This window comes from Nuphar pumila, chromosome 7, assembly GCF_984573655.1.
Source record: "Nuphar pumila chromosome 7, dmNupPumi1.hap1.1, whole genome shotgun sequence".
NCBI classification, from domain to species: domain Eukaryota; kingdom Viridiplantae; phylum Streptophyta; class Magnoliopsida; order Nymphaeales; family Nymphaeaceae; genus Nuphar; species Nuphar pumila.
The window spans coordinates 124,844,685-124,871,128 of NC_143255.1; the positions used below are offsets into that span (position 1 = coordinate 124,844,685).

Here is a 26,444-nt window from a genome sequence, read left to right on the forward strand (position 1 = left end):
AATTCGTATCAGATAAAAAGCAAATAGCTAATTGGGTCGAGATGCAGCAAGGTTTTTCTTGTCCACGCCCAATTCTGGTTAGGCCATGTAGGATTTAGCAATAAACTCAATCAGACCAAACCCCGACCCGTCTAGAGACTTACCAGTGGTCTAACCAGTCAAGATCAAAGTACTGGAAACAGAGGCTTCAAAACAGACTGTCCTGTGCCTAGGACAAATTGCATAGTTCACAATATTCGGGAAATAACAGATGCATTATTTCCATACAAATATAACTTCTCGGGTACAGCTTGAGATAAACTATCCCCAACCTTACAGAACTCCAAAGAAAGGATTCACTATGGCAGAGTTTAGCTCTGATCCTGCAGTGTTCAGTACTGTCATGTCCGCCTTTTCCTTCGGAAGAAACAAAAATTCACCATTCTCAATCTTCTCAAAACCGCAGAGTTCAAGAAACTCGATACCTCCCTTTAGACTCATGACTCTCTCCTGATATGCAGGACAACGACTGGTTATTAATCACTAATCATAGACCAAATTCAGCTTCAGCAGGGTCAGCATACCTGAAATGAAGGATTGGTAAGTCGAATCTTCCTGAACTTCTCTTCATTTGGGTTCTTGGCGACATTACCAATGTATGTTAGCAGAGTTTGAAAGGCTCTCTTCACCTTGGCATCTTCTTCCTGATCCACAAGAGTGACAAAAATAGGGGGTGAACAAGCTTAAACTCATACTTTCGAAGAGTACTTTTATACTGTCTTTGATTAGCAGTCTTTTTTTATAGCTGACTTGTGGCCTTTCAACCATGGACATCATCATAGGGTGCTTGTTTTCATCACAAAGTTGGTAGAAGTAAATGGGCATCTAAATAAGTGACTTGTAATTCCACTGAAGGCTTGTTTTCAGTCTATAGGTCTGCCTGAGCTGAACACAAGCCCCATGAAACAGTACATTCATAATGAACGAAAGTGCAACTGCACCTTCACTCACACAAAATGCACAACGTTGCGCGACACACACACACACACACACACACACACACCAAACAGAAACATAACATTCACTGGGTTATGCAGATGCTTGCAGGAGATGCAGATGTCGCAAGATTACTTGCAGAAACACCCAGCTCCAAAGACACATTTCGGAATGGATGCTTGCCACCACATAACCAAGTTTCCAATATAGTCTCCACAAGCAAATGTGCCTGTGCACATTTTATCCATGCATGCCATATTTCACTCCATTTAACATAAAACATGTAGTAGACCAATTCAGTATTCAAGTATGTCAACAGTCGGTGAAAGGAACTGCATCCTCGGAATGAAAATCAGTTGACTGGTCATTGCTTGCTGTTTGGTCAGCAGTTGGCCATACCAGATATTGGATTATAAAGAAGAAAAAATTCCAGGTCCAGAAATAAACACAAAAAAGAGTTCCAGATGAAGAAAATCTACATTGCTTCATTTGCAAGGCAGCATACAATTATATATGAAGACTCACCCCTGTCCATGGCAACATGAGTCCAACATCACAATGGAAGGAAACACATATCTAAAGACACTGAATTTACTGTAAGTCAGCGCAACAAGCTAATCACTCAACCACAATGTATTAGTTTCTGCCTTCTATGACATACATCTCATGCTATCCAAAGAGAAATTCAAGCTAACAAGAGCTGCATTACCTTATGGCTTTGCTTCAGGGACCGCAGACAATCTCTCATTTGCTCTGCTTTTGAAGCAGGCCTCACAGGCAATGAACTCTACCAATATTGTTCAGATCAGAGATTAGTTCAGTAACTCACAATTACCGTACAAACAAATTAGAAGATAATACCTTCTTTTCCTCCACAGCTAGTGCAGGAGCTTTGACGGTAGCAGGGTCTTCAGGAGGCAATCCAAGTCTTCGTCGCCTTTCTGCCTGTCACACATAGATGCCTGACTTTTAGACGGAATCAGGCAAACAAAACCTAGGTACTAATATTTATGGTCATACAAAACATAAGCATATCAATGGATCGAAATATGCAGCTATGCCCATACATGATAACCTGGTCGGATAAAACATATGTGCATGTGCACAATAGAAAATATTTGCAAATGAATTATGCTGTGAAAAATCAAGCATTTCATATCTATATCTTGGATAATTAGAATTGACATGTTCAGAAGATCCAAATTGCCACCATATGTCCAAGAGAAACCCTCTCAAAATGGCATGATAATCTTCTAATGTAAGGGAAAAGAACACGATTTGATGGTAGACCAAGAATCAAGAAAACACCTCTACTTTCCTTTGAATCATAAAAAAAGAAGCATCTTGTGGAACAAGACTAGTTGATCGATCCTGCAAATGTCAATGGACATGATACATCAGGAGGAAGACTATGGTGGACATTGGGCCGGGTACCAATGCGCTATCATATACCCAGATCAGCATGGGCCAGATTTGGGTTACATTTGCAGCATGAGACCCAATTAAACATAAGCCAAACCCAGCTTAACCAGTAAATGCTCAGTATGGTATAATTTGTTTCAAGTGGAGCTTAGTCTGACAAGCTTTGAGCCTGACCTGATGACACATACACATGGGCCCGGGTCCTGGCCGTTTGCCCAGAGAAAACCTTGGCCCAACACAAGCCTGATAAGAACCACGATGGACTGCCACAGTTTAGGGATTTCCCCAGGCTTGTGGTCATACTCTTATGGGACAAATCCAGGCCTAGAGAAGCCCCACCTGATGCCCACCTGGAATGAAGATAAAGGACCTCAGGTGGAAACTAAGAGCCCATGATACACCTATTGGCAGACAAATCCCGCACATCCTACTCAACTGAAGCCCTCGGAACAGGTTAAAATTTTTTTTAAGGCCTAACTATTCTAGGGATGCTTTGTCCCCACAATTCTGGAATCTTTGTGAGTGAAAGCAGCCCCCGTGTAGGGATCTAGAACCAAGAGCCCTTCAGCTACAAGTACTAGACTTTACCGTCCAGCCATCACTATTGAACCCTCCGGAATAAAATCTTGATACATGAAACATTATGAAGTACAAAAGATTCAAAAGCAATGGTTGAATTTTTCAATTGAAGAACCAGTGGGGCCCACATCCAAACCAAATAGGATTCCACAAAATCTCATCATAGAGAGTGGCATTGGTCTATAGATAACATGGTTTTGACAGGTCATTATCAAATTTGTTTAATGTGAAAATGAGACCTCCCAAGTTCCAACAAACAGCAATGTCTGAAGGTGTGTTTGAGATCAATTGATTTTGTGCAGCTCTCAAATACACCAAGAAAAAGAGTTCAATTGATGGAAAATATATAGATGTGGTTCAACATTAAAAACACAACATCAGGATTTGCACTAGCTCCAAATTGTGGATTTTACACAGAAGTGCCTAACCAGATAAAGGGCTTCCACATTATCTCAATATATCTGAAAAGTATCATATTGTTAAGTTCCATCAGAACTATTTCATGGGAACTAAAAAGGATCAACATGACTGGAACTATTTTCCATGGGTATTTAACAGAATCTAGAAGCATTATTGAAACTTAGCAGTTAGCATCAAGAATCAATTAGACTTCAGTGCCACAAATTTTCCTGTAGCTAAAGCTAAGAGTTATGCTCCAATCGAGTGGCAAGCCCGATATTCTAGTTGTAATAAAGTAGCTTCTTCACGAGAACCAAGCAAGAATGAACACTTGAACAGTGCCATCCTTTCACTCTGAAAAAAATGAAGTTAAATAAATAAATAAAATGCAGATGACTGGAAAGCCATGGAAGCAGAAACACCGAAACAAAGATCATGACAGAATTAATAAAGCACCTTATCCTCCTCAAGTCGCTGACGAATCTTTTCCCTTGCTCTTTTTTCTTCCTCCTTTTCTGCTTTCCGCAATGCCAAAATTCTAACATCAAGCAATTGTAAGAACCAGTAGTATATATACTACAAATAATTAAGAACTTGTTCTAAATGCCTCAGAGCAACAACTACAGAGGATATCACTAAGAGAGAGAGAGAGAGAGATGACATTAGCTAACTACTAACTTCTTTCTTTCATTTTCTTCTTCAATCCGTTTTGCTTCCAAAATCTCCTTTCCAGCCCGAATCCTTTCCTGAAAGAGTACGGCACTATTTTTCAGATTGAGAAAAAGTAAAAAACCTTTTCCAGAAAGTTACTAGCAAAAACACTTAGTACAGTACAATATGCTAACGTTTGAAAACTAATTTAATAAACAGAAAAACCAATACAAATGAAACTGATATGATTTTTTTTCTGAAGTGGAAAAGGCAATATAAACTAATAAAAACTTCAACGGATATCCAACACATAATACAACTGATAAAAGAAAACAAAGGAAAACACACATGAAAGAAAAGACCTTCTACCATCTTGTAGTACACCAATTAGAATCACCCTTCATAAGAAAAGAATAGGAGAAGGAAGGTCCTGCAGACCCATGCCATTAAGGGAAATAAATCCTGATATCTGCCATATTAAACTAAAAGAATTTATTTCGGGCAATTAGAACTCCAGTGCAAGCATCATTCTCACCCTATTAATCCCACATTTTCTGGACAGATCACAAAAATGCATTGAAGCATACCCCAATTTCCTGCCATCAACATCAATTTTTGAAAGCGAAAAGAAAATGTTGCAATGTCAATTACTGATACCTTCTCTCTTTCTCTCTCCATTCGCTTTTCTTCCTCTTCTTTCTTTTTGTGAGCCCGTTCCCTACAAATAGGTGAGGTTATCAGTCTCAATTTAGAAAATAGATGTACAACTATAGGATTACAGAAAGAAGATGTAATCAATAACAGGAATGGAAGGATTGTGAATCTATCTCTAATAGAACCATGCCAGCATGTACAGAAAAAAGGAATATATATATATATATATATATAAGATGCATTAGCTGCTGATCAATGATGTAACACATACACAGCTTTAGGCATAGACAGGTGTAACAACTCTTGACAAAACAAAGAAATGGGACATTCAAAACAAACAAAGACAGAGGAAGGATTCATTTATTAAAAAAAAAGAACACAACCAAAACCACTACTGGATTATGCTTCCATCCATATGGAGAAGCTGTTAGAAAGTGACTTTGAATACTTTAGGTTCGATAATGAACCCATACACATGCACATTAAGTGCGAATAAACCCACTCAAGGGAACAACACAAGCACATCATGTGCTAATACATAAACCCATAAAAGGGGTAAATATGACATAAAGTCATAAGTTGAATATTGTTGAAGAAAGAGGGTAAAAACCCTATACAATGGAGCATAAGCTCCTCCAAGGAGTAAAGAAATACAAGGGGGAGACCCCTATTTATAACACAAGAGAGGAGCCACAAAGGGGGCTCCCAAAGGAGTCGTTGGGAGCCCCCAACGGTCACATTTGTGACCGTTGGGGGCTCCCCAACGACTCTTTGGGGAGCCTCCCTAGGTGGCGCAAACCCAAAAAAAGGAGAAAAATAACAAAAGAAAAAATAAAATTAAATTACAAACATATTCCGAATGGAATATACGTAAAAATGTGAAATGTCTAAACTACCCCTATGCCTATAAATAGAGAAATATATATTTTATATATATAATTAAGATAATACATATGCATATATACCATATATGAATATGTATTATCCTTTATATATAAAATATATATAATATTACAAATGTTGAATGATACATTTTAACACCCCCCCTCAAGCTTTGCGTGGGGGAACGAAAAGATTGAAGAAAGCAAGAGGAAGAATCTCAAGGTCTTCAAGAGCCATCAGTACGAATGTCATTGCAAATGTCTTCCTCCAACGTATTTAACGATGAACACCTTCCATGATCTATCCAAGGTACTTCTTTTCCTCTTATCTTTAAGATCCTGAGAAACAACAACAAAGAACAAGTAAAAAATATCTTTGCACTTTACTCAAAATAGAACATTCCTAACAAGGTGCAAAATTTATGCATAATAGGATAATTACTTAAGCATGAAAAGAAAATTTAGAAGACCAAAGTTTCAAAAATCAAATATCATGTTAAAGAGTGAGCGGAAGCAAATTATATGGAAATGAATTGCAATAATGCATAATGCATTCATAAGGTCCATCATTGGACAAACATAACCCCATAATGGGGAAAAACACAATGGTCCCCTAAGGGACACCACAGTAAGCATACGAAGAGGCATAAGTTACATATGCTTTATTGAATGAGATCCTAAAAGGCCTTAAAAAGCATATGCATATATTATCATGAAATGAATTAATACTTAAAGGAATCATTAATGAATCATGCTTCAAACATGTAATGAAGTGCCAAACAAGAGAAACGAAGTCTCCAAGCATACTTTAGACAAAATAAACACAAAAGTTCACAAGGTTTTAAATTCATTTACGAGGCAAAACGAAGAGTGTTATTTGAATAGAGAATCTTACCCATTTAGAAAAATCTCACTCAATTGACAAAAAACACATTTTGCATACAAAAGTGGCCAAAGAACCATAAGCACTTAATATATAGATTAAATGCCAAAAAAATCAACTTGATTTTAAAATATACATATCAAAAATATGATTCACTTGAATATCTTAAAACACAAGTCATAAATGAAATTTTGCAAATTTCAACAATAGTTCATCCATTACAAACCACTACCTCATTAGTCCTCCAAAACCCATAAATCAAGTGTATAAGCTACTAGATCAAGAATATAAATATAATGTCATTAAAGGCCAAAGACACACACAAAGGTGTGCAAAAGAACCTCTTGTCTACATATAATAATACTTGAAATGAGTGCATCTACGACAAGAACAAGAGAATACACGCCAACATGGACCAAAAGCATCTCTTGTCTACGTAAAAATACACTCAAAACCAAGTATGTTCAACTACTAGAACAAGAGTAACAATGTCAATCATGGGCTAAAACACAATACATCTCTTGTCTACATAAGATGGCACTTGAAATGAGTGAAATAAGCCAACCATGGGCATACATCTCAGCGACTAGAACAAGGACACAAACGCCAACATGGACTAAAATCACACATCATGGTGTGAATCAACGTGCCTTGTCTACATAAAATAACACTCAAGACAAGTGTGTTCAGCTACTAGACCAAGAGAGCAAAAGCCAACAAAGGGCTACCAACACACGAAGGTGTAATAAAATTCTTGTCTACATATGATGACACTTAGATAAGAGGCATAAAAGGAGAAGACTTTTGAGGCAATAAGACTTGTAATGACAAACATATAAATAAAACCTTGAAACAATATTCTTCAAAAAAGAATACCCATAACAATATCATTTTGAAATAAAATGTGTGAATATACACACACCAAGAACACTTGTGCACAAAAGCACAAAACATAAATGTGCAAATGCACTCATATGATTCATAAACAATAAAAGGTTGGGCAATAACCCCAAAACCTTGATTTCAATATACCTTAAAACATTTAAGGTTTTAAACATCATATATCCATCACATTTATAAATAAGAGCATTCATAAGATCAATGGCCAACATTAAACAAGTGACACACTCATATACCAAATCATTCTAGAGTCCCAAGGTGCCCATAACTCACCTCAACCACCATCTATAATATGGTAAGTGGACAAACTAAAATGACATAACAATGAGTGACACACTCATAATTAGAGATCATATACCAAATCATTCTAGAGTCCTAAGGAGATCATAACTCACCTCAATCACCATCTATAATATGGCAAGTGGACAATCTAGAATAATATAACACGAGGTGCCCATAACTCACCTCAACAAACATCTCTAATAAAACAATAATAAGGCCAAATAAATGATGCATTAAATAACATGTGATGGGCAAATATAAATGCCACAAAAAGGCAATAAACACTTTAGGAATCATTTTCCAAAGAAAAGAGGACCGATTAAAAATTGAATCAAAGGTCCAATATAATCAATCACAATAATATGCTTTATAACAACAATTTTGCATAAATCTGAATTATGCTTAATCTTCAAAAGAAGTCATTTATACAAAAAGACTTATTATGCAACTAACACAATTTATGACATATTAAGCAACATCATGATCATTATCAAAAGACTCAATAAACACAACATGAAATACTTAAGCTATGTCATGTGTGAGAAAGGAATTGGAATCATCCAAGAAACAAATCAAGCCTTTATAATTTGCAATTATATGTATACCAAGATGTAAAATGGCAATAATCTTAAATGTGTAAATTTAGGACAACATGTACCAAGATATTGCGGAAGCATTCATAATGATAAAAGAAACAATCTTACAAGTTCATAAAAAATAAACACAAGCCCTAAAGGAAAAAACATCTCTTTATTGAAAAGAGAGTATCATGTGAAAATGTCTACGAAGAGACAATACACATACAAGCATAAATACTTTATAGAAGAAGTGCACGAAAGCACTCACACAACACTTAAACAAAATACAAAAAAGCGTATAAATAATAAACATGCGATAATGCATGTATTTCATAAAATGGAAGCAAATGCTTGAGTCTCTCAAGCTTTAATTATGTAATTATATGCTTGATAAATGCAATTTAAGACAAAGAAGACCATATTATGGCCAATGTAGGCATCCTTAGAGATACAATCAAGAGGTTTTGAAACTTTATATGAAAAATACAAACAAACATGTTTATAAAGTTGTATCATTAGACGAAAACTCAAAAATTAATGAAGTCTTTTATACCAAAGGATGCAATAGATACACTATGCATTCTATATAGTGTGAGAAGATTTTAAAAGATCTTTCTTAATGAACACAATGGTTCATACAACATATTTATCACAAATAATTTTTCAAAATCCTTTAACTAAACCAAAACCATTGAAACATCATTGACAAGAACTACTTAGGATTCATAACAAAGATTTAGATGTGGGAGATTCTTATACAAGAATTATATCAAGATTTTTCAAAAAATGCACTAAAATCCATAAACAAGAGAAGAACTCAAAACCAATTAGACTTTATATGAGAGAAAAGATTTTTTAAACAAAGATCATTAATCAAGAGATCATATATAATCTTTAAAAGTTAATTTATGAAATACTTATGTAATCATCATAAATCCCACATAATTGAAGACAATTTTAAGAAAGAACATAAATTACTATTTATATGTGATGAGTAATCAATAAACATATAAACAAGAATTTATATATTTGAATAGCAAAACAAGTTTACTAAATTTAAAAGGAGATATTTTTAAAAAATTTTGAACATGCGAAATTTGAAAAGAGGTGATTCAACTATTATAAACACTTCATATGCAAAAAATAATTTCATAATGCATAATATGTTAAGAAAAGAGATACATACCGAAAACTTAAGAAAAAAGAGAAGGACAATGAATACTTCACCATTTCTTGATCAACACGCTTTCCGTTGCATCAAAAGACAACCCCATCGTGACCACGCTCTGATACCATGTTAGAAAGTGACTTTGAATACTTTAGGTTCGATAATGAACCCATACACATGCACATTAAGTGCGAATAAACCCACTCAAGGGAACAACACAAGCACATCATGTGCTAATACATAAACCCATAAAAGGGGTAAATATGACATAAAGTCATAAGTTGAATATTGTTGAAGAAAGAGGGTAAAAACCCTATACAATGGAGCATAAGCTCCTCCAAGGAGTAAAGAAATACAAGGGGGAGACCCCTATTTATAACACAAGAGAGGAGCCACAAAGGGGGCTCCCAAAGGAGTCGTTGGGAGCCCCCAACGGTCACATTTGTGACCGTTGGGGGCTCCCCAACGACTCTTTGGGGAGCCTCCCTAGGTGGCGCAAACCCAAAAAAAGGAGAAAAATAACAAAAGAAAAAATAAAATTAAATTACAAACATATTCCGAATGGAATATGCGTAAAAATGTGAAATGTCTAAACTACCCCTATGCCTATAAATAGAGAAATATATATTTTATATATATAATTAAGATAATACATATGCATATATACCATATATGAATATGTATTATCCTTTATATATAAAATATATATAATATTACAAATGTTGAATGATACATTTTAACAGAAGCTTCATTCTGATAAAAAGGACATGAAAATCAATTTAGAACAATCTCATTCATTAGTGAACTCTCTACTTATTAAAGGAAACTTGGAGATTCTGATGAAGGCCATCCAACTAATCCAAACATTAATAGACAACCAGATAAACTACATAGAAAAATCAGGGAGCAATATTGTTCTTGGCTACAGTCAAAAAAACATGAGCACCCTTTTTCTGAAATTCACAGCATCTATACAGGAATGTGGCCCTCTAAAGGTCAGTAGTTTCAGAAAATATCACAATCATTAGAAGTTGTCTCTGATAACTATGCCTGTTAATTAGAAAGGCATGAAGCATGGTTTTTGAGAGAGAGAGAGAGAGAGAGAAGGGGGGTGTTCAAACATCAAACATAAGTCATGAAAGAGAACTCATACAAATTCAATAGCTTAAAATAATCTACAGAAAATAAGCAGTCTACTAAACCACAAAATAGTCAAAATTTTCAGTCTTTTAGTAAACCAGAATGAAAAGTTTGACGAGTACTCTCTGCAGCATTCTTCTCTATATCATTTTCCTGAGTACAATATATTTCCATACAATATTAAGTTGAGAGTACAAACCGCAGTTCCTGTGCTTTGGCTTTCACTTCCTCAGGGGTCAATGTTGGTTTTGCAGTACTCACAGGTATCTGAAAATATGAGATTGCATGAAAGGAAAGAATATATTAGAACACATAAATATACATACCTAAGTATATGCATGTATTTTTATTTATTTGTATATAGATACACATTCATGACAGCTTAGTGAAACACATTATAGGAAAGCACATAACTGCTGACACATTTATGAAGTTGAAGAAACTCCTCTACTATACTAAAAGATAGCTGAAAAAAAGATACAAAAATGAAGAATTGCAGATGCAATCGCTAAAACTAGCAACATTTTATTGGGTAACTAAATAACGAAGGAGGCTCTCATAAAGAAAATTATTGGTAGCATACTATGTCACATGGGCATTGGCAAAGATACAACAGTAGCGGATAAGTCTCCAGTATCAACATCCATACGGTATCAATGAGTCGAAACTCATAGGCACAGATTGGTTCGGCTCAATCTGACATCGCAGATGTGATCTATGTAACGAAATACAAAGGTGTCACTTATCAATGACCACTAAAAGGTCAATTACACAATCACAAATCACCCACTTAAGGGCATACAACAAACATAAAAATAGGATTTGTATTAACCAAAAGCTTTTAGCAAAAAGCATTCGATGATATGGGGTTTGAACCCCTTTATATACACAAGGGAACCAAGAGAGAATCGTTGGGGTCTCCCCAACGGCTAGAAATATAGTCGTTGGGGAGATCCCAACGGCTCTATGGTCAAAAGACCATTATGCCCAACCCTAATCTAGGAATTACAAAAATACGAATAAAAGGAAAAATAAAAACAAGAAAAATGTACAATGTGTACAATGATCACAATACCCTTGTATTTACAAATGACTAAAATGCCCCTATATACATTAACACTCCCCCTCAAGCTTACCCCCCTCAAGCTTACAGTGTGATCACCGAAAATTTGCTTAACAAAAAAAGAAATCTAGGCAAAGGAAGGGTTTTAGTGAAGAAGTGTGCAAGCTAATATTCAGACATGACATGCGGCAGCGAAATCGTCTTCTTCAAAAATTCTTCTCTGACATAATGGCAATTCATCTCGATGTGCTTAGTGCGTTCATGAAAGGTATGATTTTTAGCAATATATATGGCACTTTTGTTGTCAGAGCATAACCTGGATGATATGATTGATGGTACTCCCATGTCTGCCAGCAAGTTCTTCAACCAAACAATTTATAATGTTGTGGTGGCCATAGCCCGATACTCAGCTTCTGTGGATGACAGATACATTTTGTTGCTTTTTGCATTTTCAGGATACCAGTGAGCCTCCTATAAAAACACAAACGCCAGTGGTTGAGCATCTATCATTGAGATCGCCTCCCCAATAAGAGTAAGAATATGCAACTAATTCAAGTAGGAAGGAGGAAGACAATAGTAATTCTCTATTAATAGAATTTCTTAAATATCCAATAATACGAATAACAGCACTCATATGAACTGAAGTAGGAGAGTGTTGAAGTTGACTAGCAATGTGAATTGCATGAGAGATGCCTGGTCTGGTGATGGTCAAGTATGTCAAGGCACCGATCATCTGTCGATATGGTGTGAGATCATCTAATGGAGTTTCATCATCAATCTTCATCTTTCTGTTAATAACTTCAGGTATATTTACTCTCTTTTCGTCAGTCAATCTAGACCTATCAATAATCTCAGTAGCAAATTTAGATTGAGACAATAAATATCCTCGAGGAGAATAAGTAACTTCAATCTAGAGGAAAAATCTAAGAAAGCCTAAATCAGTCATTTTAAAATTTTGTTTAAGTACATGTTTAATATGATTTACTCATTGTTTATCTCTTTCTGTTATGATCATGCCATCAACATAAAGGAGAAGAATTACAATACCTGCAACAGATTTCTTAACAAATAAAGTGGTATCAGTATAACATGAAAAATATCCAAAACTAGTCATAACAGAACTAAAATGATCATACTAGGCCTTTGATGCTTGTTTGAGACCATACAAAGCCTTTTTAAGATGAAAAACCTTTCCTTTCAGAATATCATACCCAGGTGATAGGATCCATATATACTTCTTCTTTTAATTCTTCATTAAGGAAGGCATTTTTGACATTCATTTGATAGATGGGTCATTTCCTAATAACAGCTACAGCTATAAGTGTTCTAATAATAGTCATTCTCGTGACAGGAGCAAAGATCTCATCATAATCTATCTCATATTCCTGTGAGTATCTTTTGGCTACTAGTCTCGCTTTATATCTTTTAAATGTTCCATCACTCTTAGTTTTTGTAATGAAAAGAGGCAGAAGCACCAATAGAGCAAAAAGTCACTCTTTAAGAGTGACTACTAGAGCCAAGAATACAAACACCAAATGTGCACACACAAAACTCACAAATATAGAAAATGACTTAAAGTCATAAGTTGGATGTTATTGAAGAAAGGAAGAGAAGGGTGTAAAAACCCATACATTTACAAGGGGGAACCTCCTCTTTTTATAGAGGAGGGAAGCACTAAAGGGGAGTCATAAAGGGGGCTCCCTTCTAGTCGTTGGGAGCCCCAGCGGTCATAAATATGACTGTTGGGGCCCCAACGACTAGATGGGTGGGGCCCCTTTATGATTCCAAAAAGTAAAAGACAAAAATAAAAAGAAAAAAGAAAAAGGGGAAAAAGGTAAAAAAGAAAAAGGTACATTTGGAATTACCAAAACACCCCTATCGGGTTTTTGGTTTATATAAAATAACAAAATAAAAAAAACTATATTATGTATATATACATATATACGTATATATACTTATATATATACGAATATATATATATATATATATAAGTATATGTATATATATATTTATATATACATAATTTAGCATGCCCCCTCAAACTTTACGGGGAGAAGACCGAAAGTTTGCCAAGAAGAAACATGAATCGTGGAGTTGGGAGCGCCTTGGTGAAGAAGTCAGACAGTTGATACTCTGAAGTGACATATGACAATGTGATGGTCCCTTTGAGATACTCGTCTCGAACATAATGGCAATCCATTTCGATATGCTTAGTCCGCTCATGGAAGGTGTGATTGCTGGCAATGTATATCGCACTCTTGTTATCACAACAGAGCTTGGTGGGAGTGGAAATGGGAACGCCCATGTCACCAAGAAGACTTCTGAGCCACACAATTTCCATAGTTGGCATCGCCATAGCCCGATATTCAGCTTCTGTAGATGATAATGAGACCTTCTGCTGCTTCTTGCATCTCCACGAGATGAGAGATTCGCCTAAAAAAATGCACAGACCCGTAATTGAGATACGATCATTGGGATTACCTCCCCAGTCAGCATCGATAAAAGCAGTCAATTCAAGAGATGAGGAAGAGGATAAGAAGAGTCCCTTAGAGATGGTATTTTTGATATATCGCACAATTCTCATTACAGCCGCCATATGAACCGTAGTAGGCGCGTGCTGGAACTGGCTCGCTGCATGAACTGCATGAGCAATGTCTGGACGGGTAATGGATAGATAGGTGAGGGATCCAATTAGTTGACGGTAGGGTGTTGGATCTTCAAGAAGAACACCATCTTCAAGTCTTAGTTTCGAATCGATAACTTCGGGATTCTCAACTTTCTTTTCATTAGATATTCCTGATTTGGTACAAATTTCTGCAGCTAACTTTATTTGAGATAAGATGTATCCTCGCGCGGAATAAGCCACTTCAATTCCTAAAAAATATCTCAAATAACCAAGATCAGACATATCAAAAGTATCTTTTAACATAGACTTAATATCATTTACTCCCTTTTTATCATTCCCAGTGATAATCATATCATCAACGTACAACAGAAGCATAATAATGGAGTCACCTGTCCTTTTAACAAAAAGAGCAGTGTCATTATAGCAAGATAAAAAACCTAAATTGATTAATACATTACTAAACCTGTCATACCAAGCTTTAGGAGCTTGCTTAAGTCCATATAAAGCCTTTTTTAATTTTAAAACTTTTCCATTTAAATTCATACCTGGAGGCGGTTCCATATAAACTTCTTCATTTAAATTACCATTCAAGAAGGCATTTTTAACATCAAGTTGAAAAATTGACCATTTTTTAACAGAAGCTATAGCAATAAGGGCTCGAACACTAGTCATTCGAGCAACTGGGGCAAAAGTTTCATCATAGTCTACCCCATACTCTTGGGCATATCCTTCGGCTACCAACCTAGCCTTATATCTTTCTAATGAGCCATCACTCTTAGTTTTAACTTTAAACACCCATCTGCATCCAATGGGTTTCTTGTCATTGGGAGGATCAATGATTTCCCAAGTTTGCGCCCTTTTAAGGGCATCAAGTTCAAGTTCCATAGCATCATTCCAATGAGCATATTGTTTAGCATCATTGTAATGAGATGGTTCATGAAAGGAGTGAAGAGCAAGTAGGCATGCTCGATAGTTAGGAGAAAAAGAGTCATAAGAAACAAATCTATTTGGTATCTTGGGAATGCGATTTGATCTTCTTTGAGAGGTCTCTTCTATAGACTCACTTTGAGAAAATCTTTCAAGGGCACAAGGAGGATTTCTTTCATGCCTTCTAGAGTAGACTTGTATTTGTCTTGAAGCATTTTCTTCTAAGTTTTGATCATTATTTGGATGTTCAACAAGATCTTCATTAAGAGGTTCACTAGGATCAACATGATCATCTATGATGTTTTCTTGAGGTAACAAGTCAAATAAGAAGGAATAGTCAATATTTTCACTTGGTTGATGCGAAAAAATGTTTTCTTCTTCAAGGAATGTGACATCTTTTGAGACATAAAGTTTATTTTTAAGTATGTCAAAACATCGATATCCTTTTTGTTTTTCGCCATATCCCAAGAAAATACATTCAATAGCCCTAGGAGAAAGTTTATCATTTTTGCGAGTTAAAACAAAGCATTTACATCAAAAAATTCTTAATCTTTTATAATCGGGAGACATATTGTAAAGTTTTTCAAATGGAGAAAGATTTTTCAAGAAGGATGAAGGGATTCTATTGATTAGATATGTTGAAGTTAGAACCGCTTCGGCCTTAAAGGATTTTGGGATATTTTTTGAAATCAATAATGTTCTTGTAGTTTCTATTATGTGCCTATGCTTTCTTTCCGCAAGACCATTTTGTTGCGGAGTGTTGGGACAAGAACGTTGATGACAAATTCAATTTTCTTTTAAGTAGCTTTGAAAATCATTAGACATATATTCACCTCCCGAATCGGACCTAAGGATAGATAGATTTCCCAAAAATTGATTTTTAACCATTGCATGAAATTCTTTAAAGAAGGAGAAGACTTCGGATTTGCGATTTAGGAAGTATATCCACGTAAATCGAGTGAAGTCATCAATAAAGACCACATAATACGAAAAACCTCCTTTAGATAAAATAGGAGAGGGTCCCCATACATCGGAATGAACAAGTTCAAATGGCCGAGTGGTAAAATAACTTCTTTGAGGAAATGGAGTAGCTTTAGATTTTCCAAAAATGCAATCTTTACAAGTCATGTGATTGTCTTTACAAGTATTGTTCAAAAAAGGGAAAAGAGACATTTTTACAAAATTTGGATGACCAAGTCTCTCATGTCAAATACCAATATTTTTGTCTTTAACAAGATTGCAAGACGACTTAGATGGAAGCGTCAAAAAGTCCATAAAATAGAGATCACCCCTTCTATGGCCTTGCCCAATCAGCTTCCCTAACTGGAGATCCTGCACGGTGTAATCTTTAGGTGAGAAAGAGACTTGGCATCCATGATCGGTGATTTGGGAAACGGAAAAGAGATTTAAATTAATTTTTGGAACAATTCTTACTTTAGGAACGAAAAAGCTTTGAGAGTTTTTGAAGTCAAGTGTTCCCATACTTTCAATTTTTAATGATGTTCCATCGGCCGTTGAAACATAGGAGGATATAGGTTCGAAAGAAACATTTAAAAGAGAGTTTTTATGAGATGTCATATGAAAAAAAGCACCAGAGTCTAGAATCCACATACCTGGAGGTGATGAAGAGTAGGCGATGGCGGCTCCGGATGTTGAAGGAGAAGACTTGAGAAGGTGTTGGAGAGCTTCGGAGATATGATTAAGAGTTTCTTTGATATCTCCTTCTTTGGTACTTTCTTCCTTCTTTGGAGAACTTTCTCCAACCGCGGCAACCTTTCCTTTAAGCTTTGGACAAACCGGTCTAATGTGCCCCGGTTCATTACAATAGTGACATATAATTCCCTTTCTAGGCCCATTGTTATTTTTGTTAAAGTGGGGAGGTCTATATGCTTTAACATTCGATCCGGGCCTAGTAACGGCCAAAACTTCATTACTTCTAATGCTCAAGCCAAGTCGAGTTTCTTCTTGACATATCTCGGCAAGGGCATCTTCAATAGGTATGGCTTTGCTTCTATGGAGAAGAGATGCCCTCACTTGTTCAAATTCTGGGCGAAGGCCATGAAGGAATTGAAAAAAATGCTCATTTTCAATTTGTTCCCTTCTTAGCTCAATATCTTGTGGAGCAACTCATTTAGGCTCAAGAAGGGCAAGCTCATCCCAAAGAGGGGTTAGAGAGCTAAAATAGTCCCGGACACTCATATCCATTTGTTTGGTGGAACGGATTTTTTCTTGACAAAAAAATTGTCGGGCAAGATCCTTTTGGGTATACATACCCTTAAGGAAAAACCAAGCTTCATTGGCCCTTCTAAATTTGGCAATATTAGCACAATTTTTAAGGTCTACATTGTTCATAAACCATGCCAAAATTTTGGCATGGTTACTTCCACAATCCTCAATTTTGGATTGATGTTCATTAATGGCTTTGATGCGCTCATCGCCATCTAAAGCTTTTTCAACTTCATTTTCAATTTTTGTAAGAACAAGAGAGGGTTCGGGAGTAGTTCCCATAACAAAGCCCCAAAGTTTCTTACCTCTTAGATGATTTTCCATAGCGGAGGCCCACATGAGATAGTTGGACCCATTTAGCTTAAAAGAAAGCTCCACTCTAGAGTCACGTTCCATCGGCACCAAATATACTTCCTTTCTTCAAAACTTTGAGAGGCACGCGTTCCAAGGTGACAAAAGAAAAGCCCAATCACCAACCGAGCTCTGATACCATGTAATGAAAAGAGGCGGAAGCACCAATAGAGCAAAAAGTCACTCTTTAAGAGTGACTACTAGAGCCAAGAACACAAACACCAAATGTGCACACACAAAACTCACAAATATAGAAAATGACTTAAAGTCATAAGTTGGATGTTATTGAAGAAAGGAAGAGAAGGGTGTAAAAACCCATACATTTACAAGAAGGAACCTCCTCTTTTTATAGAGGAGGGAAGCACTAAAGGGGAGTCATAAAGGGGGCTCCCTTCTAGTCGTTGGGAGCCCCAACGGTAATAAATATGACTGTTGGGGCCCCAACGACTAGATGGGTGGGGCCCCTTTATGATTCCAAAAAGTAAAAGACAAAAATAAAAAGAAAAAAGAAAAAGGGGAAAAAGGTAAAAAGGTAAAAAAGAAAAAGGTACATTTGGAATTACCAAAACACCCCTATCGGGTTTTTGGTTTATACAAAATAACAAAATAAAAAAAAACTATATTATGTATATATACATATATACTTATATATATATATATACGAATGTATATATATATAAGTATATGTATATATATATTTATATATACATAATTTAACAAACATTGAAAATCCATCTACATCTTATTGATTTCTTCTCAGGTGGTAAGTTAGTCAATTTCCAAGTTTTAGATTTTTCCAATGCTCTTATTTATTCACCCATGGCATTGTGCCATTCTGGATAGTCCTTAGCTTGATTGTATGAGATTGGTTTGAAATAAAAGAAAATTTTTGTTAGATATACTTTGTACTAAGGGGCAAAGGTCTTACATTTTGAAGTTTTGGCGATGAAAGCCAATTTATAAGGTACACGGCAGTAAGAGTTGCTTCAGCCCAAAAATGTTTTGGAATACCTTTGGAGATTAGCAGAGTCCTCATAGTTTCTACTATATGCCTATGTTTTCGTTTGGCTAATCCATTTTGTTGAGGTGTGTTTACACAAGACCTTTGGTGTAAGATTCCATTGGATTTTAAGTAACTTTTGAAATCGTTTGACATGTATTCTCCCCTTGAATTAGAACGAAAGATAAATATGTTTGTTTTGAACAGATTTGTAACTAATTTGTGAAACTTTTTGAAGTTTTCAAATACTTCATTTTTGTGCCTAAGAAAGTAAATCCACGTATAACGAGAATAGTCTTCCATAAAGATAACATAATATATGTATCCACCTTTAGATTTTCCTGGAGCGGGGCCCCAAACATCAATTTGTATTAATTCAAGTGGTTTAGTAGCAAAAAATGTCCTCTCTTGAGAAGGAATGGATTTCATCTTTGCAAGTATAAAATCAATACATTGAATTTTCTCATTACAAAAATTTCTCAAATGAGATACATTTAACAGTTTAATAATACTAGGATGTCCTAGTCTTTGATGCTACAAAATTAAATCCTTTTTTTTATATTAAGACAAAATGGTTTCATTTGAATAATTAACTGATCCATGTAGTACAGATCTCCTTCTCTATGGTCTTCCCTAATCGGCTTCCCAAACTGAAGATATTGTATTAAGCATTGGTCAGATGTGAAGGAGACACTACAACATTGATCGGTGATTTGAGAAACCGAAAGTAAGTTTAAATTAAGTTTTGGAATAATTCTTATTTTTGGAATACAAAAATTTGAAGATTTTTCAAAATTTTCAATTCCTTTAACATCAAGAGAGGTTTCATCCGCAGTAAAGGCATTCTTCCTACTTGAGTTGATACTATGGTCTGTAAGCATGGAACTATAAGTTATATAAAATGAAGCATCAGAATCTAAGAACCAAGGAATAGTACCAGGTGGTGATAAAGTGGAGACGGCGGTACCAGTTGTGGGGGAACCTTTGAGGAGAGGTTGCAATGCTTTCATCAATTGAGATAGCAACATATTCTCTATAGATTTACTTGATCTTTCCTTGTCAACTTGAGAAGCACCAACCGAAGCGATTTTTTTTCCTCTTTAGCTTTAAATTTCGAACAATATGGTTTGATATGTCCCAGTTCTCTACAATTGTAACAAATAAGTTTCTTCTTCCCATCTCCTTTTCCTTTATAAGACCGAGGTTTTCCAAAATTGTTATTTTTGTGGAAGTTTGAAGGCCTATATGTATGGGAGTTAGCACCCGGTCTTGAAACAGTTAGAACATTATCCTTGGACTCCTTTGATTCAGTTTGAGATTTTAACCCCATTTTTCATGCAAACTTGAGCCAAGACTTCATGAATAGGTGAAAGTTCTTCTTGCTTTCTATGGAGGATGTTACTCCTCATTTGTTCAAATTCGGGTCGTAGACCCCTCATAAATTGAAAAAAAAAATCATTCACAATTTGTTTCTTTCTTTGTTGGGCAACTTTTGGGGTTTCCCAAATAGGCTCCATTTTTGCCATTTGATCCCACAACTTTTTTAGAGTCACATAGTACTCTCTTACATTCTTTTCTCCTCGCTTGCAAGTGTGAATTTTGTCTTACAACTCTGATCTATACATGGCATCACTTTGAGTATAGGTTTGTTTAATAAAGAGTAAAGCTTCATCTGCACTTTCAAATTCTAATATGGTCTCACATGTGTCCTCACTCGTGCTTCCCATAAATAAGGAAAGGACCTTTGCATGTCCAATCTCCCATTCTTTCATCACCTTCTTATAATTTAAGAGAGTCTTCTCTCTTTCTTTTCCTTTAAGGACCTCTTCTTTAGTAGTCTCATCCTTTTCGTTAAGAGTCTTTGTGAGATTAGGTTGTGGTTTCATTGAGGAACTATCAACAAATACCCACAAGCCTTTTTCGATTAGAATTCTTTTGATGATAGTGGCACATAAATTGTAGTTATTTTCATCAAACTTAATAGGGACCACCGTCACCACTTCCTTGTCAACCATTTAAGAGAGAAGAGAAACAAAAAACAAACGATATAGAACCAAGAAGAGTATAAGGTAATTGGTTTGGCAATGCTCTACAAATTTGATATGGTGAACTCTTCTACTCTTTAAAAATCGGCTACACAAGCATCAATCTTCAAGTGAGGCTATGGGCACGCTTTCTAAAGCTCTATATGATCTTCTCAATCTCCCACAAGTCTCTTGAGTACCTCAAAACTAACAAAAGAGCATCAAGGCTTTGATACCATGTAACAAAATATAAATGTGTCACTTATGGACATACACAATAACAATGACTACTAATGGGTCAATTACACAATCACGAATCCACACAAATCACCCACTTAAGGGCATACAACAAACATAAAATAGGATTTGTATTCACCAAAAGCTTTTAGCAAAAAGCCTTCCATGATATGGGGTTTGAACCCCTTTACATACACAAGGGAACCAAGAGAGAGTCGTTGGGTCTCTCTCAATGGCTAGAAATGTAGCCGTTGGGGAAATCCCAATGGCTCTATGGTCAAAAGACCATTAAGCCCAACCCTAATCTAGGATTTACAAAAATATAAATAAAAGAAAAAAGAAAAAAAGAAAATGTACAATGTGTATATTGACCACAATACCCTTGTATTTACAAATGACTAAAATACCCCTATATACATTAACAATCTACATATTTGATTTAGTGGAGATCGGCCCTCGAAACATGGTTTTTCGATAAAAAATATATATTTTTAAGCCAAAATATTTCAGCCATTGAATTTTTTATTTGTCAGAAAAACCTGATGATACATTCAGAATTCAGTGATCCAAGGGTCGATCTTGACTAAATCAAACACGTAAATCACATCTACGGTGTCAAATTGAGTTAAGACAACTTGAACTATGAGTTCTGACTTATTGATACCATGGACGTGTGTACCAAAGACTTATCCCAACAGTAACACAAGAAATTTTCAGGAAGGTAGAGAAAAGCACAAGGCTCAAAAAGTCACTCATGCACTATGTCACAGGGACTCTTCAACTAGGTGTCGCACCGGCGTCGCACCCGCACCCGATGTGGTCAACCTGACCTTGGGTGCAGTCAACACACCCAGGGTCATTTATGTCCAACTTTTGGACTTTATATATATATAAAAAAAATTTATATTTTTGCCGCACCCCGGCACCCAAGTTTTTTGAAAGTGCCGCACCCCCACACCCGCACCCATGTGACATAGCTCATGCATATACATGAGTTTATTAGCTTTACTCATCTGAGAATGCAAAATTCATGTTTTGATTTTTAAGATTGCGCACTTGCACTATAAATATCCTTTTGATTTAGTTTTAGCATATTGTCCAGTATTCTAATCCATATGTCACAGCAAACTAGTTGTTAGGCATCTACTGCAAATCAAAGCACCACCATATAAACAAGAAAAAGCCCATGGGACCGTTGACTTTGAATCATCAAAGGAGTTACGAAGTGAAACTTCTCACCTTACTGATATACTAGTAATGGTAAGCCTGATGGGTCTCTTGTAGCCATTATTAGATTGCTCATCATACCCTTGTTCGCCCACTACTAAAGAAGGCGGACTTCCCAACTCACCATATTAGCATCACCTTTTCAAAAGCTAAAGAAATCTACAAAAGTTTGTGAACCCAACCTCATCACTAACAAATGGTTCGCTTTGGATAGGAATTAATCACTGGGCATTTTATATAACTTTAACACCATGCATATAAGTTTCACCTATTTTTGACCGGAAAAGTCTTTCTTTTAAGATAAAAAATCATCCTCATAAATTAAGGATTGTAGGTCAAAGACACCACTTAAATGGAAGGCCAACTTTTATTCCACATAATCAATATCCTTCTATCCATACAAATAATTCATAAGTTACAAGCTATGTCACATGGGTGCGGGTACGGCGAAGTGGCACCTTAAAAAAACTTGGGTGCGGGGGTGCGGGAGAGTATATATAAAAAAACTTAGGTGAGTTGAGAGAGAGAGAGAGGGGGGCATGCAGTAACAGATGAAAAAGAGGAACATAGAGAGAGAGGTAGCCAAGAGATTGAGAGAGAGATTGAAGGAGAGATTGAAGGAGAGAATGAGAGAGAGAATGTGTACCTTAGAGATGGAGATGAGGCATCGCCGGACGGTGGCAGCTCGTAGGCATCGCCGGTGTCGGGGTTGAGAGACAGGTCGCAAACTCGCAGCGTCGAGGTCGGGAGACAGAGGAGAGGGCAAAAATGTTTTGCCCTAATCCTCCTCGGCCCATTTCATCGGGCTCTTTTTTTAAGTCCAAAATTTGGACATATATGACCTTGGGTGCGTTGACCGCACCCGGGGTCGGGTTGACCGCACCGGATGCCGCACCCGCATCGAGTCACGTCGCCGCGGGTGCGGTACCTGGTTGGTTGAATCACTGTGACATAGGTTACAAGTTGCCTTTCAACGTCCTAAACATGACAGGAAATTAGGGATGGCAATGGACTGGGGCGGGTATGGGGGACAAGGTGTCCATCCCTGTCCCATCTCAAAATAGTGACCTCCATCCCCGGTCCATCCCCATGACGGGGGGACTTTGAACCTCCACCCCCGCCCCGTCTTAATTTTACCATCTTCGTTTTCATCCTCGTCCTTGTCCCTGTTCCCGTATCTCACCAAATTTACCGTCCCCATCTCCTACCGTTGCATCGTTAGAAAGAGGAGGGGAGCCCGAGTCGCCGAGAGGGTCGAGTTGTCATGCGGGGGGCAGCATTAGGAGCCTTGATAGGAGGTCGAAAGAGTCGACCGCAGTGACCAGAAGAAGGAGAACCGAAAGGGTTGTTTTAGGCTTCAGGGTTAGAAATTTAGTATTAGAAATATATATATATATATATATATATATATATATATATATATATATATATATATATGAGTTATATGTAATTTTATTAAATAACTAAGGGTATTTTAGTTATTTTACTAAGGGGGTCGGGGTCGGGGCGGGGCGGGTGGGTGATAGTGTAAGTCCATCCCCACACGAGTTTTTATTTTCACCTCCATCCCCGTTTTGTGTCCTCCATCCCCACCCCAAACAGGGCGGGTTCGAACGGATCCCCACTTCCCCTCGGTCCACTGCCATCCCTACAGAAAATGTGGTTTCTCCAATGTTTGTCTTCCAAATAATCATGTAAATTGCATAAAAAAGCAAGAAATAATGTTAATATAAGGTAATAGTCTCCCATAAAGAACTATAACATCCTAAAGTGCACTATGCAACTGAAACCATCACATATCAAAACACATGTTAATTGTCTATATCCTAACGTGAAAATTTAGTGCCAGCTTTACACCTAGCAATTACATGTTCATAGCCATCCACAGGATGAAAAGTAAAACCCTTCAAAGGAAAATGTTTTCAAGATTAGGACTAAAGCATTGATGCTTTATCTGGAGGTAACAGTCTCATACTATGAGATCACTTTGAGAAAATACAGAACGATGTCATTCCATCTATGAAGAAATACTACAGTGGAAAATTTGAACTACTCTAAATAAAAGATAAGTACCATACCAAGGGCATCTTATCAATGTCTTTGTCATTCTCATGCTCCACAACCCAATTGATAGCAGCTTCAATTCCACCATTGCCTAAGAAAAGGACAAAACAAGTTCAACAAACATGACACAGAGCACAATAGTTCACTAAAACAAACATAGATACTGGATTTCATATGCTGCAAGAGCTTCCAGTTATACGTGCTCATGCTTAACAACAATATTTCTAATATCTAGAAGCAATAAGCTATATGATGGTTTCAGTGTAGAACCTCAAAGAGCAACACACTTGCACTAAAATGTCCCAATATGTCTACCAAATCTGTCAGAAAGTGATACTGCATGTCAAATGAAATAATGTCGATTCACTTTGAGTCACTATGCAGAGCAAAGAACTATGCAATGCAATATTTCACAAACTGTGATTTAAGGATAATTCGAGGATCACATGCACTGCTGCTTTCTTTTCTCCTTTAGCTTTGGCCATGATATCTTAATAGCTTCACAAGCTCCAGAATAACGAGGGAGACTATCAATGAATATCAGGTTGAAACTTAATGAAGGACCTAATTGAAAAAAACAAGCACCCCATTATTCATAAAGTTCACTGTAGACGAAAATTAGACTAGTTTTATAATCACGGCCGTAAAAATGCTGAGACAGAAACTCCATAAGATCTAATATTTTGGATGGTCTCAAAACTCAAGATCACTCGACTACCAAAAGACCCACATAAATGAAATGCAGATGATGAATAAAAGAACCTGTTAATGTTCCCAAACACTTTTCTCGAAAATAAATGTAATTGTAAAATGACAAATGCAGTATCAAAGATTCACAGAGTACTGCTGCAAACACACGTCACTTTTATGATGCATTTTTTTTTTTAAGAAGGATAGTCTCTGACATGGCAAGTTATTCCAATTATGTGCATGTTTTTCCACAACCGTGCCATCTATTTTGGTATAAATTGATATCACGGAACCAGACATATCAGAACTAAAACATTGTTTTTCTATATTTCCCCCTTCTAGGTAAGGTGAAATCAGCTTCTACGAGTTCATCAAACATTAGCTACTCAAATAAATAAGTAATTCAAAAACTACTTCCCTCGAACTAACTCACCGGAATAATGGAGTGCTCTAGTGGCCCGGGCAGTCGAAAATCCCATAAATTCGAGTTCTTCCAGCAATTTTTTATCAACATCCGGAACAACCATTTCTGAATAACTCGAATAAAAAATATACCAAATTAGACACTCTTTAATCAACTCCTCGGCTCTGCAACACACATTCATTACCCAGCAAACAGAACATGCCAAAAATTTACCTTCTGATTCACTACTCCCAGGAACAGGAACCTCAACGGAATCATCAGCAGCAGGAGCCTTTGGGGCCTCGAGGTCGATTGGCTTCACTGCCTCCAAAGTCCGATCAACGAATTCCGTGTGTCCGGTACGCCTCGTATGCAGATCACTTTCCTTTGATCCCGGCGAACAAAACAAAACAAAACAAAACCATACTTACCAACCACAACACCACCAAAAAAAACGCAAATCCAACAAGAAAGCGATGCATTCTCCCTTTAACTTACGGTTTTCGATTTGCAAGGCTTCCCGCACGACGAACACACCAGATTCGGCACCTGGATGACAAAAAATCGAACAAATTCAGCCACCGAAAGAAAAAACACGGATTCTACGGAAGAAAGCGAACCGGTCGATGAGAATTAGGGCTCACGGCTTCAGTAGACTCTTCGAAATTGGAGTGGGAGGTGAGATCGGCGTGCTCCTGCGCCTCCTCCACGGATCTCAGGAGGGCGCCACAATCTCCACATCTGAGCGAGAGTCCCGCCATCTAGAGCGAGATCCGATTGCAATGGTGTGATCAAGATGGCCTAAATTTCCTCCCCTTCGCCTTCCCTCCTCTGCGACCGATCGATCGGCCTCTGCCTTTTCGGGATTCTTTGCCGCCTTCTCTTCCCTCGCTAATCACTACGACTCGGTGAGACAGGAGTCACAGAGTGGGGCATCGATTTATAGGCCTTCTCGCACATATTTAGGGCCGTGGATCCAAACCGATGTTGACCCCTTTGATCCTTTTGTGAGGGTCCGGTCCCGTACCTCCTGAACAATCTCACAGTTTTCGTTCTCGGGTAGGGATGTCAATGGATTGAACTGTATCCGATAT

At 36.9% G+C, this 26,444-nt stretch overlaps 1 protein-coding gene across 1 annotated transcript; it reads right to left on the minus strand.

Annotated features, from left to right (window-relative positions):
• Positions 1–189: 189 nt before the first annotated feature.
• On the minus strand, positions 190–26,284 carry LOC149833343 (uncharacterized). Its single transcript, XM_090015059.1, has 13 exons — positions 25,995–26,284; positions 25,849–25,899; positions 25,585–25,735; positions 25,381–25,476; positions 24,272–24,348; positions 10,712–10,779; positions 4,684–4,744; positions 4,054–4,121; positions 3,832–3,913; positions 1,837–1,920; positions 1,685–1,762; positions 564–683; positions 190–489 (listed from the first exon to the last, which is right to left on the minus strand). The coding sequence occupies exons 1-13, from the start codon at positions 26,109–26,111 to the stop codon at positions 313–315; spliced, it is 1,230 nt and encodes a 409-aa protein (XP_089871185.1). The 5' UTR covers positions 26,112–26,284; the 3' UTR covers positions 190–312.
• Between the last annotated feature and the right edge of the window lie 160 nt (positions 26,285–26,444).

Coding starts and splice junctions, on each gene's coding strand:
- LOC149833343 (XM_090015059.1), bottom strand. CDS start 26,111: ATGGCGGGACTCTCGCTCAGATGTGGAGATTGTGGCGCCCTCCTGAGA. Junction 1,763..1,836: donor TAGCTGTGGAGGAAAAGAAG/GTATTATCTTCT, acceptor CAATATTGGTAG/AGTTCATTGCCTGTGAGGCC. Junction 684..1,684: donor CCCTGAAGCAAAGCCATAAG/GTAATGCAGCTC, acceptor CTTGTGGATCAG/GAAGAAGATGCCAAGGTGAA.